The 20,329-nt window shown below is 43.2% G+C and overlaps 1 protein-coding gene and 2 long non-coding RNA genes across 3 annotated transcripts; 1 reads left to right on the top strand and 2 right to left on the bottom strand.

Moving 5' to 3' along the window:
* Positions 1 to 3,719: 3,719 nt before the first annotated feature.
* LOC133490957 (uncharacterized) lies at positions 3,720 to 10,245 on the bottom strand. The gene is made up of 3 exons (XR_009792320.1): positions 10,129 to 10,245; positions 6,213 to 6,365; positions 3,720 to 3,855 (listed from the first exon to the last, which is right to left on the bottom strand). It is a non-coding gene; the product is annotated as an uncharacterized LOC133490957 (long non-coding RNA).
* On the top strand, positions 9,422 to 17,719 carry LOC133490956 (Golgi phosphoprotein 3-like). Its single transcript, XM_061801706.1, has 5 exons — positions 9,422 to 9,831; positions 10,172 to 10,303; positions 12,096 to 12,210; positions 12,322 to 12,482; positions 14,247 to 17,719. The coding sequence occupies exons 1-5, from the start codon at positions 9,622 to 9,624 to the stop codon at positions 14,508 to 14,510; spliced, it is 882 nt and encodes a 293-aa protein (XP_061657690.1). The 5' UTR covers positions 9,422 to 9,621; the 3' UTR covers positions 14,511 to 17,719.
* Positions 17,720 to 18,337: 618 nt separating this feature from the next.
* LOC133490952 (uncharacterized) lies at positions 18,338 to 20,038 on the bottom strand. Its single transcript, XR_009792318.1, has 2 exons — positions 19,668 to 20,038; positions 18,338 to 18,797 (listed from the first exon to the last, which is right to left on the bottom strand). It is a non-coding gene; the product is annotated as an uncharacterized LOC133490952 (long non-coding RNA).
* Positions 20,039 to 20,329: the final 291 nt, after the last annotated feature.

The following is a 20,329-nucleotide window of genomic DNA, read 5'->3' as shown; positions in this document are numbered from 1 at the left end:
AATTGTCGAACATCAGAAATGATCATGTTGAGATGGTATCAGCATTTTTGTGTTACCAAACATAAACAATGGTTGAAAAACCCATTATGCTGGATTTCTGATTCCAAAATTAGCTCATAAATATCACGTGTAAATATGATAAGGCGATCCAGAATTCCTACGGTTTCACCATAATGGCCCTCTGAGGGAAATCGTAACCACAATGTGGCCCGCGACCAAAACGAGTTTGACACCCCTGACTTAATTCAAAAACTTTAGACTGTAAATGTGTGGTCATTTCCCGTTTACACATTTGAATTGGGCCACGCATATTGTAATATACCAGTAGCATTATTTAATATCATTCCCAAGATGCATTTGTAAAATTAAATGCTTCGCTCCGGGGAGACAGCGCCGCTCATTGCGCAGCTGAGTAAATTAACGCCCACAGACATTACTCCAGTTACATTTGACAGAAAATATTAAATACTAGTAATCTTGTCCAATATAAAATACATTTGCACAATTAAAGCCACCACCCCTAATTGACGCCTCCTCCGTCTGCAGTTGAGTTAATAAACACATTACTACAACTATTCCAATTTTACTTAGCATCAGTTGTGGCGGCACGGTGGGGTCAGCTGGCAAAGCGTTGACCTCACAGTTCTGAGGACCCGGGTTCGATCCCGGGCCCCGCCTGTGTGGAGTTTGCGTGTTCTCCCCACGTTTCTCCGTGGGTTTTCTCCTGGCACTCCGGTTTTCCTCCCACATGCAACATTAAATGGACGCTCTTAATTGCCCCTAGGTGTGATTGTGAGTGTGGCTGTTTGTCTCCATGTGGCGACCATTTCAGGGTGTACCCTGCCTCCTGCCCGTTAGGCTCCAGCACTCCACGCGACCCTCGTGAGGATAAGCGGCAAAGAAAATGGATGGATGACATGTACAGAAAATGTATTCCAAAAACATATTTGGAACAAAATACTGTATAGGCCTAGCTCTAAATTGACTCCTCTGCCCATCCAGACATGAATTGTAATATGCCAGTAATGTTGTTGATTATTATTCAAAAATGGGTTTGCTCAAATAAAGTCCTCCTACATGCACGCAAACGTACAAAACACACATCTCAGCATGAATGGTGAGAGCGCGTGTGGGTGCAAACGCAGTTGTCTCGGGGAAACCACGCATGACATCACGTTCTTGGCGTGTCAAGGCACCATCGGTTCTGCACGGGATCATATTGCCCAATGTCTCACGCCGTGACATCTGGCGAATCGGCGGCATTTTTTTTTTTTTTTGCTTTGTGTAGAGAGGCACGCAGCCAGTGGCTCTCCCTCAAGGGCTCCCCTCCGAGCCCTTTTCATCCAATCGTAATCCTGTATTAACAATGCAGCATGATTTATCAAGTGAGCTCAAAGATAATTTGCACTCAAGAAAATTCTAACCATAATGCGCCTTTGTCGACAAAACGGCTGACATTTTTAATCTCCTGTTACATCCAGGAAAAGTAACAATGTGGGTTAAAATGAACAGAACGTTGTCACCAGCCCAACCACAAGCAGAAGCAGTTTCAAATATGGCCTTCCGAAAGGAACAAAATTCCCCCACAAAATTATTAATATCTCATTATTAACTCCATGACTAACCATTTCACTGCAAATATGGGGAATGAACCACTTCCGTCACGCCAAAGACGAGGCTAAAGTTGATAGAGGGGAAACATTACAATGGGGCGTCGCAACCTAATGTTGAACAGGTTGACTTTGGCTGCCTTTGACAGGTCTCAAGGGGTGTGTGTTAAATCGAGAAGGCACCGAACGACTGGATGGGGGGGGGAGGGAGGTCACATGACCTCTGACACTGGTGGCTCATTTGCCGTGCTTGACTGTGTGTGCGTGTTTGAACCCTCAAGCGCTCCCCTTTGGTAAGCAGATGCTGACTAGAGATCAAAAAGGTCCACACGCTCGCCTGGTCGGGTCCACTTTTGACTTCTCCACCTATCGAATCACACGTCTGAGGAGTCTGAGCGACTCATCTGCTCGGGATTAAAGCATCTCGACAAATAAAGGCCTCCCTCACTTGGGCGACCACCAAAAAAAACGGGTACTAAGTACACTGACCTCAGCTGCTAATCGCAAGTGTTCACAAATACTCTTAAAAACGATAACTTCTGATTTGTGCCATTTGATCTCTGTTGCTAACCCAAACAGCAGCACCTACCGAGTCACATAAACAGTCTCACCGTCTTCCACGTGGCATAAGTAATACATCTGCTTAAACAATTACATTATTCAAAAATATCTTAAACAAATAAAGGCCTAAACCCTAGCAAACCCATCTGCAGATGAGCAAATGTAATATTGTAATACACTGATAATATTCTTCCAAAAAAAATGCATTTGTGAAAATAAAGGCCTCGCCCCTAATCAACACCTGCCCCCATCGGCAGCTGTGTAAATAAACGCTCCCAGCCGCTATCATATTTTCACTTGTCAAAATTGTAATACACAAATAATACTCAAAAATATAATTATAATAAGATTCATAAAAAATAATTACAAAAGGCATGTCCCTAATTAATGCCCTTCCAGTCTGTAGTTGAGTTAATAAAGCCACGACTCTGATTTGACTTGACAATAATTCTATTAATATAATCCCAGCCACTTATCCTCACAAAGGTTGCAAGAAGGCTGGAGCCTATCCGGGCTAGCTTTGGCCGAAAGGTGGACTGGAGCAGGAATCGAACCCACGCTACCTGCACCAAAGGAAGGCGCGTGTGCCACTACACCATCAGTGACTCAATCCCAGTAATATTGTTTTATATTATTCATAAAAACTTCATCTACAATTAGCCACAAAAAAAAAATAGATAAAATTTTTAATTTTGGGCGGCACGGTGGGTCAGCTGGTAAAGCGTTAGCCTCACAGTTCTGAGGACTCGGGTTCCATCCCGGCCCGGCCTGTGTGGAGTTTGCATGTTCTCCCCGTGCCTGCTTGGGTTTTCTCCGGGCACTCCGATTTCCTCCCAATCCAATCAATTTTCTTTGCCGCCTATCCTCACGAGGGTCGCGGGGAGCGCCGCAGCCTATCCCAGCTGTCAATGGGCAGGAGGCTGGGTACACCATGAACTGGTTGTCAGCCAATCGCAGGCCACACGGAGACAGACAAATGGCCGTAATCACAATCACACCTAGGGGCAATTTTAGAGTGTCCAATTATCCACTTTCTCTCACATCCCTAAAACATGCAACATTAATTGGACATTCTAAATTGACCCAAGGTGTGATTGTGAGTGCAGCTTTTCGTCTCTATGTGCCCTGCAATTGGCTGGCAACCAGTACAGGGTGTACCCCGCCTCCTGCCCATTGACAGCTGGGATAGGCTGCGGCGCTCCCCGCGACCCTCGTGAGGATAAGCGGCAAAGAAAATGGATGGATTATTTAATTTTATTTCAAACATGTGCCTGCAAAAATAAAGACCTTTGACCTAACATACGCCTTCCACCATCAGCTACTTTGTAAATAATTTACTTTTACTCAAGTTGTAACAGACCAGTAACTATGTTATTCCAAAAATGTATTTGTAAAAAATAAAGTCCCAAATAAACGCCTTTGGAAATAAATTATTATCTAACTACTACCAGCTCACTCCGCATGGAACCACAATATGTGAGCAAGCGTCACACGAACGAGCCCAGCTGTGACTTGACTTGCGGAGCCGACGGCTTCACTTTCCGCCGTTGCGTCTGGACCGCACGCATGTCTGTGCACCGGCCAACATGAAACACACGTGTGGCTTACATGTACGTCGGGTTGCTCGGCGGCGGCACGCGGGACCTGAGGAGGGGTCCCATTGTTCCAGACTTCCTCTCGGGCCCTAAAGAGGGGAGAACAGAGGAAAAGGAGGATCACAGGAAAAGTCTTTTTAAAATAAGAACACTCAAGTAGAACAAAAAGTGGAACAAATTGTCCTGCAATTATTCGAGAATAGCTAAAAAAAAATTGACACAATGACCTCATTTAGTCGAGAAGGGGAAAAAATTTACACGCTCCACTGACTGATCCGTGAACTTGATACATGACATTGAATGCTCGCATTGTCGCGGATCCGAGAGGCCTAAAATGGCTTCTTTCAGGGGTTACCAGAGGCTCATTGTGGTGTTTATTATTCGTGTCGCCTTCAATGGCACGAAGGCGAAGCACTTCCCTTGATTGTGCAGCAGATGTCGGGCCCCGGCCGTGTTTGGTCTGTGATGTCACCCAAAAAAAAAAAAATGTTCGCCGTGAACTTTCTGATGCTTTGAGACGCTCGTAAATCTAGCAAAACTTTGGTTTGAAAAGAAAGGATTAACGTTGTATTTTCTCGACACTTATTACATGCTGATATTTGATATACTACGTGACGCGTGGTCAAATGTTGTACTAAAGGTTTTTCAGTTCGGAGCACAACATAAAATTGCACGGCGCGACGCAATACTGCTTATTCAGCAATTTTTTTCTTGAGGGGTGTCATATTTTTCACTCTCAACTTGATCCTGAAAATGTCGTAAAAAAAAAATCAAGCAAATCTTTGGGTTTTCTTAAGATTTTTTTGTGACACTTATTATGCAAGGATGATTATTTGTTTCACGTCAAATGTCGCAAAAAAAAGTTGTACATTTCACAGTTGTACAAAAATAAAATCAAAAACCAAATTTGAGTGAACATCACGCGTGACGCAAATCTCAAGACTTTATGACTTTTGCATTTTGGGGGTGCTTTTTTGTGACACTTACTACGCAATAATGTTTTTTCAGTGCAATCAAAATAGTTTACCCTCAGCATCGACCTAAATAAAGTAAAAGGAAACTCCACGTGTGACACCTTGACATTTCACACTCCAGCGTCATCACATCTACTGGACATCATCAATACAGAAAAAAATCTGTATGTCCTTTAATTTTAAGCCAAATGTTGATAAAGATAAATCCAAAAGTGATTTGGAATCAGTTTGGGTTATATGTAGGACTAAATGTTTTAACATCCATCCATCCATTTTCTGTAGCCGCTTATCCTCACGAGGGTCGCGGGGAGTGCTGGAGCCTATCCCGGCCGTCAACAGGCAGGAGGCGGGGTGCACTCTGAACTGGTCGCCAGCCAATCACAGGACAAGAGACAAACAGCCGCACTCACAATCACACCTATGGGCAATTTAGTGTCCAATTAATTTTGCATGTTTTTGGGATGTGGGAGGAAACCAGAGTGCCTACCGGGAGAAAACCGACGCAGGCACGGGGAGAACATGCAAACTCCACACAGGCGGGTGCCGGGATCGAACCCGGGTCCTCAAAACTGTGAGGCACAAATAAACACCACAATGCTTTACCAGCTGACTCACCATGCCGCCCAAAATTAAATAATATTATCAACTACTTTTTTGTGGATAAATGTAGCTGAGGTTTTTAGGAATAATATAAAACAATATTACTGGGATTGAGTCACTGATGGTGTAGTGGTACACACGCCTTCCTTTGGTGCAGGTAGCGTGGGTTCGATTGGCTGGCAACCAGTTCAGGGTGTACCCCGCCTCCTGCCAAGTTGACAGCTGGGATCGGCTCCCGCACTCCCCGTGACCCTTGTGGGGATAAGCGGCGAAGAAAATGAATGGAAGGATGAATTGGGGCTCGGTCAGAAACAAAAGGTGAGCGTTCACTGTTTTGATTTAACGTCTTAAAACTCACAACAATACATTTTGCAGCACGCTTGTACGACAGTTAAGAATGTTGATTGGTGTGGGAAAATGGTCATGGATCGAATTGGACCATTTCCTGTATTTAGTCCATACGGGGGTCCTCGGACGCACCCTCGGCTTCGACGCAGGGAGCTTCTGTTTCACCTTTCATAAATCATCCGCGGAGAAATCCTGCACGTGTAAGCTTTTATTCTGCCCCCTGCGATAGGCTTCTCGTCAAGTGTCGTTATTGCAACAAGCTGTGGGAAATCCGGCTTGTTGTTTGGACCGAACGTACGATCCAGACTCTGCTTTATCTCAAGTCAACGTTGGCTTTCTGAATATTATCCACCATTAAACATAATTATGTCCCCCGCTCGGCAGCGCCACGCTCTGTTTTGGGCTATTTAGAGATTCTCTAATTCACTTACAGAATCTGTAAGCAACGCTCTCTCGTTCTCTCTCCTCGGAGTGTTCTCTTAAAAGCGCGTTCGCATGTGGGTTTGTGTACGTGTGTGTCTTACACAGGGAGGGGGCACCTGGGGTCAAGCCTTTTGCCCACTCCCGAGACAGGAAATGGCTCCAATATGGGGGGCCTCCGTGAAAGCTCAGGGGAGCCATCGCAGGCTCCTCGTTCACCCCAGATCTCCATCGCCGTCAGAGGGAGCGCAGATGACCTAAGTGAAAAATACAGATGTTCTGCTCAGCCCATTTGAAACCGTAAAGCCCTTGCCGGGTTTCACGGGGATATCACGTTTAATGCAAAATGGCAGCAACGACAAGGAGGATAAACATCTTCTCTTTATATCGTTTTGACTTTTGTTTAACTAGATGAGATGAAAAAAAATGTCGTTCCAATCACAATTTCTGGATCATCTCTGAAAATGAGTACAAAAAGTCCAATAATCGGGGTACCACATTTTCCCTTTTATTGAAATTACGGCAAAATACTAGAACAGCTACTAAAACAGTGAAAGCCAGAGGGACTTTCAAGGAAATTATTAAACGGAGACTGTAAGGACTAGACATATTGGCAAAATAACATAAACAAGATATCTAGCTTTAGCTCATTTAAAAAACGTGCTCTTAAATCATGGCACGTATGTCCTGACTGCCAAGAGTTCAAAAGTGATTACTTCATTCTAAACAGCCATATTCCTGGTTAAAATAGGGTGTGTACACTTTTGCAACCACATTATCTCATTTATTTTGACTTCCCACTCTTGAAGATTTCTTGGGTTTTATTTCAGTTCAACTGTATAGGTCATGAGTCGCATAATCCATCCGTCCGTCCATCTACAACTTTTCCGGGTCGGAGCAGTTGAGATCACAGCTTGAGGAAGTCAACAGAACCACATCATCTGAAAAGACCAGAAATGTGATGGTGAGGCCATCTAACCAAACACCCTCTACGCCTCGGCTGCGCCTAGAAATTCTGTCCATAAAGGTTATGAACATAATCGGTGACAAAGGGCAGCCTTGGCGGAGTCCAACTCTCGCCGGAAACAAGTCCGACTTACTGTCGGCAATGAGGGCCAAACCCTTGACGCCGGTCACACAGGGACCGAACAGCCCATATCAGGGGGTTTAGTACCCCAAACTCCCGAAGGATCCCCCACAGGACTCCTGGAAGGACGCTGTCGAACCCCTTCTCCAAGTCCACAAAACACATGTAGACTGGTTGGGTGAACTCCCTTGAACCCTCAAGGATCCTGCCGAGGGTGTAGATCTGGTCCACTGTTCCACGGCCAGGACGAAAACCACATTGCTCCTCCTGAATCTGAGATCCGACTTAAGACTTCCTGATGGACCCTCCTCTCCAGCACCCCGAAATATACCTAACCAGAGAGGCTGAGGAGTGTGATCCCCCTGCAGTCTTCTTAAAAAGGGGAACCACCACCCCAGTCTGCCAAGGCACTAGAAGAGCAAGGGAAACCTGAATCCATTTGTGTATACCACTGGTGTCAAACTCAAGGCCCGGGGCCCAGATCCGGCCCGCCACATGATTTTATGTGGCCCGCGGAGGCAAATCCTGTGTTATGTGTAACAACTTCCACGATTTTTGCTAAAATTTGCACCAAAATTTCTTTTTGTCATATCCTAAATGATACTATTGAGATATTGCACGTATTTTTGTGTTGCCAAACATCAACAATCGTTGAAAAACCCTCGCCTTCCGAAACTACTTCATAAATTCCAAGTGTAAATATGATTAGGCGGTCGGAGATTTTTATTTCACAGTCATAACGGCCCTCTGAGGGAAACTGTAACTACAAAGTGCGAAAAAAGTTATTAGCTTGGATTCTTTTTTCTTTTTTATATCACAAAAAAAATCTGATAAGGGGTGTGTAGACTTTTTGTATAGACTTGTAGGTTCGGTGTGTGACTACTTTTGCCATCTCTGAATGTTTCCCCATAAAAAAGAAAGACAAAAAAATGGTTGGACTCCAAATTGAGCCAAAGTGAAGTGGGGGACTTTTTGATGTAAGTTATTCACTGCGTCATCTTTGGTGATGGAACGCAACCAATAAATGAAAGAACTGAAAGAGAACCTGAAAAGAACATCCCATAATCTTCTTGAGGAATGAGCTTCAAAGAGGAAAATAAATTACTGGAAGTAGAGTGCCATCATGTGGTCAAAGATGGTTAATACATCCTCCAGCTTACTAAGAAGTTTGGGGGCAAAATATACAAATATAAGGAAACAACTGTCTACAAATTTACAGTATATCCAATTTTTGATTTTTTTATATCCATGTATCAATTTTATATACATATATAGCGTTGACCTCACAGGTCTGAGGTCCTGGGTTCAATCCCCGACCTGCCTGTGTGGAGTTTGCATGTTCTCCCCGTGCCTGCGTGGCTTTTTTCCGGTTTCCTCCCACATCCCCAAAACATGCAACATTAATTGGACACTCTAAATTGCCCTTAGGTGTGATTGTGAGTGCGACTGTTTGTCTCAATGTGCCCTGCGATTGGCTGGCGACCAGTTCAGGGTGTTCCCCACCTTCCTGCCCGTTGACAGCTGGGATAGGCTCCAGCACTCCCCGCGACCCTCGTGAGGATAAGCGGCAAAAGAAAATGGATTGATGGATAGGTGGGATGGTGATCCAGCTGTGGAGTGTTGGCCTCATAGTTCTGAGGACCTGGGATTGATCCCGGCCCCCGCCTGGGTGGAGTTTGCGCGTTCTCCCCGTACCTGCGTGGGTTTTCTCCGGGCACTGCGGTTTGCTCCCACATTCCAAAAACATGCAACATTAATTGGACAGTAAATTGCCCGTAGGTGTGATTGTGAGTGCGGCTGTTTGTCTCAATCTGCCCTGTGATTGGCTGGCAACCAGTTCAAGGTGTACCCTGCCTCCTGCCCATTGACAGCTGGGATAAGCTTCAGGACTCCCGCGACCCTTGTAAGGATAAGCGGCTGAGAGAACGGATGAATGGATATACTTAGTACGGCATATGGATTTGAACCCCAGTCCTCAGAACAGTGAGGCCAACAGCAGTTGCCCCACCGTGCTGTCAAAAAAAAAAAAAATTATTGTCATTTTATTGACTTCATAAGTTTTAACTATTTTGTATGTGTATATATATATTGTTTTCTTATAAAGGGTGAGGAAGTAATATTTGAGTTGTCTGTAGGAAATCAAGCTTTGGTTTTAGGATTTCCGAGAGCTGTGAAGGGAACAACAAGCCAGCATTCAAACGTCACCCCCCCCCCCCCCCCCACGTTGAACGAATCAGGAAGTGGGCTGAGTGAGTCGAAGAAGCTCGAATCGCGAAGTCTGAGCTCCACCGTCTGCGGCCGTCTCTTTTGGGCCCCCCTCCGCACAAATTCCGCCGCTTGTAACATTCGGCGTACATGCTGGGCGGCCTCCCGCTCGCTCGAGGTAGCCACTTTTGTCCGGATTCGACCGATTTGCAGCGCCAGACATGGCTTCTCTGGCTCAGAGAACCTCGGGCCTGGTCCAGCGGCGGACCGAGGCCACCCGTAGCGCCGCCGCCGACAAGGAGAGGGAACCCGACGGCGAGGAGGAGGACGCGCGTCGCGGCGAGGAGGACGAGGACGACAAGGGGGACTCGAAGGAGACGCGACTGACGCTCATGGAGGAGGTTTTGCTCTTGGGCCTCAAGGACCGAGAGGTGAGTTTGCTTGTTTTTTTTTTCTTTCAAATCTGTCATGGGGCTCTTTCGTTAGCTTCCTAGCTAACGAGACGTTAGCAAACGTCAACAAAGCTAACTTTAGCATTATCTCGGTTGCTTTTCTCCTCGACGACAGCGAATGAACAACAACGGCGTCTTCAAACTAGACACCGTGCGTGACTGTTCTGTTCGCCATCCTATAAAAGATATATATTTCTTCCATACTTTTTCTTGACGACTCTCCGCCGCTTACGTGACTTTCAACCAACACGTCAGCGAACGGACAAACAAGCCTACCTTTTTCTCTGCTGTAATTCCTCCCTCCCCTCCTTCTCCTCAGGGCTACACGTCCTTCTGGAACGACTGCATTTCGTCCGGCCTCCGAGGCTGCATGCTGATCGAGCTGGCTCTCCGGGGGAGGTTACAGCTGGAGGCCTGCGGCATGAGGAGGAAAAGTCTGCTCTCGAGAAAGGTGAGGGATTTACGACCCGAGGGGCCCGAAAGCCCTCGCTAATCTGGCCTCAGCAACCTCGGACGGTGGTCCTCAAAATGGGGTCTCAGAGGTGTAGCTTCAGGCGTCCTCAAAATTCACTTTTTTTTTTTAAATTATTTTTAGGGCTGCAACTAATGATTATTTCAGTGGTTGATTCATAAAGATATCTGAATTGATTAAAATAAAAACTCAAGTTCCCTTCTTAAAAAAAAAAAAAAAAAAAACAAAACTGGACATTCTTTCAAATTGACAGTCCAGAAAATGACCGCTACTGGTTTTGGCGCATCAAATGTCACAAAACAGGCAAACATTTTGACAATTATTTGCCAAAGGAAAAGCTGATGTTTGCGAATCCCTAATTTTTATCAAAACAAAAGATGATCTGACTGCCATCATAGAGAACTGCAGAAAATTTGAGACGATGATCAAATTTTTCAGCAACTGTTTTGATTAATTAGGGTTTTTTTTAATAGTTTGAAAATATTAATTGGGATGCACTTACAGTATAATGTTTGAACAACCACCATGGTGAGCGAAACATTCTATGATATTCACAATAATTCATGCATTCATGCTTACTTTCATGCACCAATGGGTGTCTGGTGCCGTGCAAGGGTTCAGGGTCTTGCCCATGGACACTTCAACAGCGGACATTCAGAACCAATACTCAAACCGTCGGTCCTTCGGTCGCTGGTCGATCTGTGTGTTCAAAAATGACCTGGGCAATCATGTTTTTGGCTTACAATTTGCAATTATTTTTTTGTATATTTACAAAAAATGGGGGAAGGCAGGATGCCAAAGTCAAATTTAAACGTTTTCAGAGAATTCAACAAATAAGAGTTTGTCGGGCTTGATTCAACATTTGCAAATTACTGTTATGACTGATAACTTAAATATATTGAGAAAAAATTGTCAGCGCACTGGTGTTTTTAATTATTGCGACACAATGTTAAAAGCGACTTAGGCATTTGTGCAGTTAGGCTAATAACATAGTCAGTTGCTTAAGTCATATTGTAATGTTTTCTGAAAATAATAAAATGAATCAAACGAGATGCATTATGTCAAAGACTGAATCTTCACAGACAAAACACATTTTTTTCTTGTCGTCAGTATGTTGAAAATGACAATCCTTTATGATATCATTACCCTCAATGATACTTGAACATTTTTAGAAAACGAGTAAATCAATAAATTCAATACACAAGACCAGTTGGCTCATTTCAGCCTTTTATTACATTATTGATATGGTCACGAGTTAACAATGACTAAGGGAATTATGCTCTTTGGCTAAGGATGTGAGGACTCGCACAAAAATAAAACAAACACACTTAACCAATTTTTGTATTCCACTCCAACTTAGCTTTGGGCAAAAAAAAAAAAAACATTTTTGGTATCTGTGTACAATTGGGGATTGAGGGTCATTCATTCCCATGGGGAAATTCACTTGACCTGCCATAGCTCACATACAAAAATAAAATATTGTAGACGCGTTTAAAACATATTTGTAACTAAAACGTTCCGAGCATTTCCTTCTGCAAAAAAATGAAAAGGTTTTTGGTCTCTGCTTCCTTAAGGCAGCAGACACACTGGTGCGGTGGACTTAAACTGATCGGCGTGTGTGACGGTTTATCTGCGATCGCCTGTCACGCTTGAGAGCCGTGGGGCACATAACCCACATAGTCGCGGTTGTTCCTGCTCAGCCAGGATATGCGCGACCTTGTTCAAATACGCCTGTCTGTGCGTTTTTTTTTCCTTTTCTGTGTTTGCCAAGGTGATTTGCAAGTCTGACGCGCCAACCGGAGACATGCTTCTGGATGAGGCCTTGAAGCACATTAAGGAGACGCAGCCTCCCGAGACTGTGCAGAGCTGGGTAGAGCTACTGAGCGGTAAGGCACACAAGACTGAAAAATGTTCACTTACCAAAGTTGGACTTTGATTTATTTATTTTTTTTTGTGTGGGGGAGGGGATCGCTAACGTTTTTAACTTGTCCTGTCAGGGGAGACCTGGAGTCCATTTAAGCTGCACTACCAGCTGAGGAACGTCCGAGAACGTCTGGCCAAAAACCTGGTCGAGAAAGGTGTCCTCACCACAGAAAAACAGAACTTCCTGCTTTTCGACATGACCACGCATCCGCTCACCAACAGCACCATCAAACAGGTAAAAAAAAAAAAAAAAAAAAAAAAAAAGGGTACCTTTAAATGTGTACAGTAAAGCTTTGAAATGTTTAATTTGCTCATATAAAAGGTCCAGTAGCCTTTTAAAACCACCATTTTGTTGAAATTAAGTAGAATTCTCCCCATTGAAAATAATGTAAATTGAATTGGAGTCAATATACGTGTCATTATTTAGTTAATGGCCCCTCAATGCAGGTTTTCCAAGCTAACCGACACCTTGCACAATACACATTTATAAAATAAGATACCGTAATTTCTCGAGTATAATACGCCCCCCCCCAAAGTTGACCTAAAAAAAAAACAAATCAGGAAAAGCCTTCTTCATATGTACAATGTGTACCATCAACTTGCTGCTTACCCATATGCTCAAAATATTAGGAATTATCTGTATTTATATTTTGTTAGGTTTGTACTTTTTTTTTTTTTTTTTTTTTTTTTTTAAACTGTGTGTACAACAATCATTAATAATAATCTTTGTGCATGTGCTGATGTAGCAGTAATATAATCTCAGGACAGGCCACAGGACATGCTTGTCCTCGTCCCTGCAATTGTCAGAACAGAATCCTTTAACCAGCTAAAATAAATGCTCAATGATGGCATAACATTTTATTATTACTATCTAACACATATTGCAGTCTTAAATAAATATTTAACACTGTTTGACGTAAACATTTTTTTGCATTAAATATTTGTGCATCGTGCAGTTTATCCACTACATTTACACCTCCTTGGCCAAGACTCCAAAAACAACATCTGTCCTATCTCCAATCTGGAAAAATATCCATCGTAGCGACCTTTGGTGATTTGGTCCAGTTCTGGTGCCTCCTGAATTCATGAACAGTGATCCTATTTTGCTCCCACGGCACGTCATCCTTTGTGCCATCCATGGAGTTTGTGGAGAAACATTTTTTGAATCCCAAGAGTTTTTGGTTCCGTAGCTTTCATATGGCAAAACAACGTGAGCACAAACTACGTAGAAACGATGGTAATGGGCACATTTGGAAAAGAAAAAAAAAAGCAACCATTTCAATTTTGTGCGCTCTCCCGTTTGATTTTTTTATGTGCCCATGACGCTCGTATTACATAGTTTGCGCTCACGTTGTTTTGATACCCACCTGAAGCCATTGGGGCGTACTAATGTTGTTCCGGACTGCGGCGCTACTTCCGGGTGAGTGGCATCATCCGGATGAGTGATGACACATTTTCTTTTAAAACCAGCTGCACAACTAACCGCTGTAGTCGACATTTTTTTTTTTTTTTTCGTGGTTTAAGTTAAAACAAACTCACGGGCAGTCAGTTTCTGATCTTTATTGCGGTGGCAACAAATATGCTACGCTAACGATCGCACAATGCAAGCTCCCCGAGGAGGTTATAGAGTTCATGTTGGGGTCGCAGATTACCGTAATAAATATAAATGTGTAACACAAAACTTTGAATATCATATTTAAATGTATATGTATACCTTTTTTTTTTAACCACTCTATGTACCTGTACACAACTACAATGTGATTGTATTTTTTTATTTTTCATCTATACTTAAATATAATGCGCTCCATTAACTTTTAAAAAATATTTTGGGAAAAATTTGTGCATTATTTTTGAAAAATTAGAGTAAGTAGAATTTTCTCCATAGAAAATAATGTAAATTGAAATGCGGTCAATATATGCGTCGTAATTTATTTAATGGCACCTTGCACAATACACAAATTTATAAAATAATCTCAACTTCCTTTTTTTGTGCTATCAGAGGCTGGTGAAGAAGGTCCAGGACTCTGTTCTGGAGAAGTGGGTGAACGACCCCCATCGCATGGACAGGCGCGTGCTGTCTCTGATCCTGCTGGCGCACTCGTCAGACGTGCTGGAGAACGCCTTCGCGCCTCTCCAGGACGAGCAGTACGACCTGGGCATGAAGCGGGTGCAGACGCTCCTGGAGCTGGAGCCCGAGAAGGAGAGCGCCAAGCCCGGCGCCAACGAACTCATGTGGGCCGTGGTTGCCGCCTTCACCAAATGAGGAGGGAAAACCCATATTTTTGTTTTCCTGTTTTTTTTTTTTTTTTTTTTTTTTTTTAAAGGAAGCGATGCAGTTGGACCCTGATTTATTATTGGAGGACCCCAAATGAGACTTTAAAGAGACAATCTAATTCAGGTCAGGGGTGGGGAGCCATTTTGTGCGGTCCACATTAATTGTCCGTATCCCGGTGCAGAACCGCGTTGGTGGTGGGCTTCACCTGGTTCTGGTTAGGGTTAGACGAGGGACGCGAAGGGGACACTACGGGACACACGGAAGGAGAAAAAATGGCCACTGTCGCCATGGTGACTCAAATGAAGGAAGCGGCATCTTCCTGATCCCGTGCAGAACATTCTGCCAATCGCGAGGCGGACGACTACAGAAAGCCGTTTGAGCACATCGTCCACACGCTTGTCATCCAGTTGAAGGCGGTCCATGTGTATGTACGGTCTTGGTCCTCACGAGTAACATAAGTCATTGCACCAATAGAACAACTAGGCGTCTTGGAATTGTGTTGAATTGAGTTGAGGAGCTTCATTTGGGAAAAGTACTGCTTTGCTGCCATCTTGCGGTATCTATAGGCAATTATAAACCTTTTGGAGGGTGTCAGTGACGAATCGTGGGGAACGCTACTGCGTCCTACTGACATTGGAGCACTTTGGGATGTTAGTAGGACCGCTAGTGGATGTTTTGGTATTAGTAGGTTGTAGGACATGTCAACTAGTTACCTCTCGTAGTGTTACTCCTACTACACCAAATTAGTTTACTAGTAAGGTTTAGTTTCGTACCAGTAAGCCAAAAGTGGTATTTGTAGTGGGGAAAAAAACTAGACGCAATCATACTGGCGCACTGAATTGTCTTCCTCGTGAGGTCAAAAAGCGTACTAGTGCGTGGAACACCCGCTGGATATCAAGTATCTCGAATAAACATTTATTCAAATGCTTAAAAGCTGTTTGAGTATTTATTCAATATCCAAGCTATCCAGCTTAAGGTCGTACTAGGTGCCCAAAATGCGGCAGTCGTAGGGGGAAATATTTTATTTGTTAAACCATCACGATACCCGTGCACACGAGTGCCCTGAATTGTTTAACTGGTGTGGCTAACGCATGCACTAGTACACAGACCTTGGACCCCGAATAAATGCTCAAACGGCTGCCCCTAGATGACCTTTTATCCCATGATGCCGCTCCCTTGTATTTTTATTTTTTTTTTCCCCCCTCCCCCAATATTCCATTTTCCCTTCACGGCATCGTGAGATATACAATTAGGTGTCCATTTCTGCATCTAGTTTGCCATTTATCCAATGTTTTTGCACACCTCCATAGCTAGTCCGTGAAAGGAGGGTGGGGGGTACACCCCCTTGAAGAAAAAAAAATCTTTAGATATTTTATCTACAGCTACAGACGGCGAGTAAGTCATTCCACAGAGTGGTGAGGGTCAGGGTGAGCGCGTTTTTCCAAGCAGATTCGACCGTGCGCGTGCTTCCTGATCTTGATCGAGGTAGTCGGCCTTTTTTTTTTGCACAGCTAACCGCTTCGAGGTGATGAAACGGAACCTCCAAAATCCGACACAGCGCGGTACCGCCTCCCCATGTGAAACGAAATCAACAATAAATTAGAATGTATTAGAAAATTTCATTTATTTCACTAGCTCAATTCAAAAAGTTATTAAACAGATGGTAATATGTAGTTCGAATTTCCGAACAAAAACAAATGCTTTCACATTGTTTCATGAGTGTTTAATTGAGTACAGTACTCCATTAGGACTGAACCCAGTCGAGAATAGCTCCACTGCCCCCCCCCCACTCCCCAAAAAAATCCATTCATTTTCTGAGCTGCTTATCCTCACAAGACAGCTATTGTAAGGCATAAGGCAGGGTACACCCCGAACTGGTTCCCAATGTCAACGTATATAGAAACCATTTGCACACTCAATCACACCCAAGGGCAATTTTGGGGGGGGGGGGGGGGACCCACAAAACATGCAAACTCCACACAAGCGGGGTCGGGATTTGTACCCCAGTCCTCAGAACTGTGAGGCTAACGCTCAAACCAGTCGCGCCAAAACAAGTAACTCGCACTATAATTGACTATAGATCCCATAAGATGCACCAAAGCCCTCCATTTCTACTAGAGAGGGGTTTGGGACTCTTGTGGGATCTTGGGGTCTTACAGAAAGTGCACAAAAATACTTTTTTGTAATTATTGTGTGAATAATTGACCGCAGGGCCCCGAGAAACATCACAAATCGAGAAAAATGCGTGAGTCAGACGGTTTTTGATGATCTAGTTCATTGCGATGAACCTGTATTGTTAAACAAAACACAAGTGCATGCTACGATTCCCGCAAGATGCTAAAATAGCAGCTAGCTAGCCTACATTTTTACCCCATCGATCAGTCGGACTCGAACGCATGACACTAGTGCCATGATATCAATTTATTTCAAAGCTTCTTGTTGGCAATGAAATCCCAACTGACACATTTACTACATTATAAAATCGAATACAGTACTGTGAAACTGTGAAAGTGCATTTGGGTGCTAGTGTGAGATGCTAAAATAGCTAGCCTTCGTCTTGATTCGCCGCTTTTCGTGAAATAGATGGACTCTAGTTTGGGGGAGGGGGTAGTCCAATAAAAACGCTGCTTTTTGGGTTCTGAATGCGAAATATTGTCATGTAAAGTCAACCGCTTGTAACAATATGGGGAACAAAATGTACAGATGGTGGCTAGTGCATTAAGCTAATCATAAAATTTTGGGACTTTGGAGGTTCTGCTATTGTACTTATTTTCATTTAAAGATATTTTGGCGGCGGGTTTCCTTTTTTTAACATAAGTATCTATACGAACAGGCCCTACAAAGTTAAAAGATCAACGAAAGGGAGCTCGTGTTTGTGATACGGTGCAAGGCCGACAAAGCGTTTTGAGGATTTCCATTCTTTGACGTTTATAACCTTCCATTCCCGCACTGGAACATCCAAAAGTCAAAAAGAAGGAACGAAAGGGCTGTTTGCATGCAACAGGCGGACGTAGCTCCACAAGATGAAGAAAGACGGTGTTCTCTGTGTAATAATTCTGATTATTCGTTGTTTTATGTGTTCAAGCTAACGGAATTGTACGAGAAAAAAAAAAAAAAGGGATCTTCTCTTTCTGTCCTCTCTGTATGCTTTTATATTACCACATGAAAATAAAGTCAAGGATTCTTTAAGTGCCTGAATTTAGCTCACATCGCTCTGGTGCTTTCTTTGATGAGAACGAGATACTTCAAAAAACACATGTGGAAAACCATTTCTTCTGTCACATAGAACACCAGACACCTTCCGCCAAATGTTCCACCCCGCTTGGACTCGTTTCTTCACTTCCTTACCACACTCCATTGCTATGAATTTTTTGACGTCGTCCACCCTCGCCATCGCTTTACTCTTCCTCCTCCGCCCCTCTCATTTACGCACACGTATTCAGTTTTACTTCGGCTAATCTTCATTCCTCTCCTTTCCAGTGCGTACCTCCATCTTTCTAATTGTTCCCTGCTTTCACTGCATATCACTATCATCTGAGAGCATCACAGTCCAAGGGGATTCCAGTCTAATCTCATCTGTCACCCTATCCAGTACTACCGCAAACAGGAAGGGGCTCAGCGCGGATCCCTGATGCACTCCCGCCTCCACCTTAAATTCTTCTGACACACCTACAGCACATCTCACCACTGTTCTGCTGCCCTCATACATGCCCTGAACTAGTCGTAACATATTTCTCCGCCACACCAGACTTGCGCATGCAGTACCACAGTTCCTTTCCACGAGCACCCTCAAGGCAAATAATGCACATGTGAAACCACATACAAGCAGGATATTTATTTCCCAATTGTGAAAGAAGAACTGGTTGATGATTTGTAGGTATAATAAATAAAATCAGTAGTTCTTTCGACGCTTGCTTGATGAAAATCTTCTCGCCAGGTTGTAGCGGTCGGTCTCTCGGGTCACCCGCACCCCCGCTTTGGCCAATCATTTTCCGCGGCTCAACCTCCAATCGGGCGTCTGGCGTCCACCGACTCCAAAGGTAGCTCAGCGCCAACAGCTTAGGGTGACACACATTTCTTCTGTACATCCTCCGTAAATCCGCCCGCCACGCCATCATGTACCGCTGGACTTGACCAGGGTCTGGTACTCCTTGGTCAGGGCCCTCAAGAGGCAGCAGGTCCAGTAGAGCCAGTCGCCCATGTGGCGCAGCTCCAGGCTGATGTTCAGGGCGGGAGAGCGGGACGGCGGGTGTACAGCGGGGCGGCTCTTCAATGCTGGAACACAAACGGAAATCATTTGAGTCAATACCAGTTCTCGAGGAGGGTGGCCAAACTAATATTAATACAGTATCCAAGAAACATTTCACCAATAAATGGTCAGAACATTAAAATGAAAACGCAATTGAAGTCTAACCCTTTAATTCCATAAAAAAAAAAAATTCAACCCAAATCAAAAGACATGAATAAAATGTAGTATTAACCAATATTAAGTTCATATACAGCATATGAAATGTATGCATAGAAATTCAAAATTTTAAATATATATTTGCATATTTTTACACAAATGAATACATTGATTTGTCGCTGTTCAGTGTAAATAAGTCTTTTCCTACAAAAAAAAAAAGCAAAAATTTGGACTTGCATGGTTATTTACAGTGATGATATTCGCAATCATACACACACACACATGCACACAATAAAATAGCATGGATGCTAAATTTAAAAATAAAATCTAAATTAAAAAAACTCACGAAATATATGTTAAAGAAAATAAATTCATATATACTGTATCCCTCAAAACACTTGAAAATTAAAAACAGTTTATTGCTGAACTTGAAATATATTTTAAAATGTGCATGATGGGTAGAAATAATTATGCAGTATAGAATGATAAAGAAAAAATTAAATACGCGTAGAAAAAAACTGAAACTTATTTACAGTTCGTGACATATTTTATACATACAAAATGAAACTTCATAAAATATAATATTGATGAAACGTTCGGCGTGAAAATAGATTTAGTTAAACGTATATAATTAGTTTATTATATTAACGATAACGATACGCATTTGCATGTTTTTAAAGAGTCGAATACATGGACAAAGACACGACTGAACGTCGCAAAAAGTCAGCAACAACGCTCACCTTGGCCCGACATATTTGTCAACTTGTCTCCGTGGAATTCAACGCCGACAATAAAGTTGGACGCGTGCTCTGTCGACGACAAGTGAAGCGCGAAGAAAAGACAACTAAACTTAGCAGGTGAGTTTATATAGCAGGCGTGACGTCACTCACGATACGGAAGTAAACTTCCCGGTCCAGCGCGTAGATCTCCAACGTCACCGTGAAATTCTCGTCACTAGTTTATGGCGTTCGCTCGCATGACTTTATACGGGCAGGCTCTGACACATCCACGATGACGGCTCGCAGGAGGCTGAACATGCGCATTGAGGCTTCTATGTGCAGTTTATGTCTATGCGAAGAGCTGCCCTTTCTGGTTGCTGTTTACCGGTGGCGCGATCCTATGACGTCATTTGCGGTTTTGGTTCGCTGCAGTTTTTTTTTTCCAAGTCACAAGATTATGACTGTGTTTTTTTACGTAACGTTTCATATTTATGTGGAGACAAACACACTATGTAACACACTTATAAGTCTCAATCTTGCTAAGTAATGTATTAAAATACAATTAAATATTATAATATATATATATAATAAACAATATTAAAATACAAATATATATATATTATATATATATATAATATATATATATATATATATATACAATATTTCCATTATATATATGATTT

This window comes from Syngnathoides biaculeatus, chromosome 17, assembly GCF_019802595.1.
Source record: "Syngnathoides biaculeatus isolate LvHL_M chromosome 17, ASM1980259v1, whole genome shotgun sequence".
In the NCBI taxonomy this organism is placed as follows: Eukaryota; Metazoa; Chordata; class Actinopteri; order Syngnathiformes; family Syngnathidae; genus Syngnathoides; species Syngnathoides biaculeatus.
This window is presented reverse-complemented; position numbering and strand designations above follow the sequence as displayed.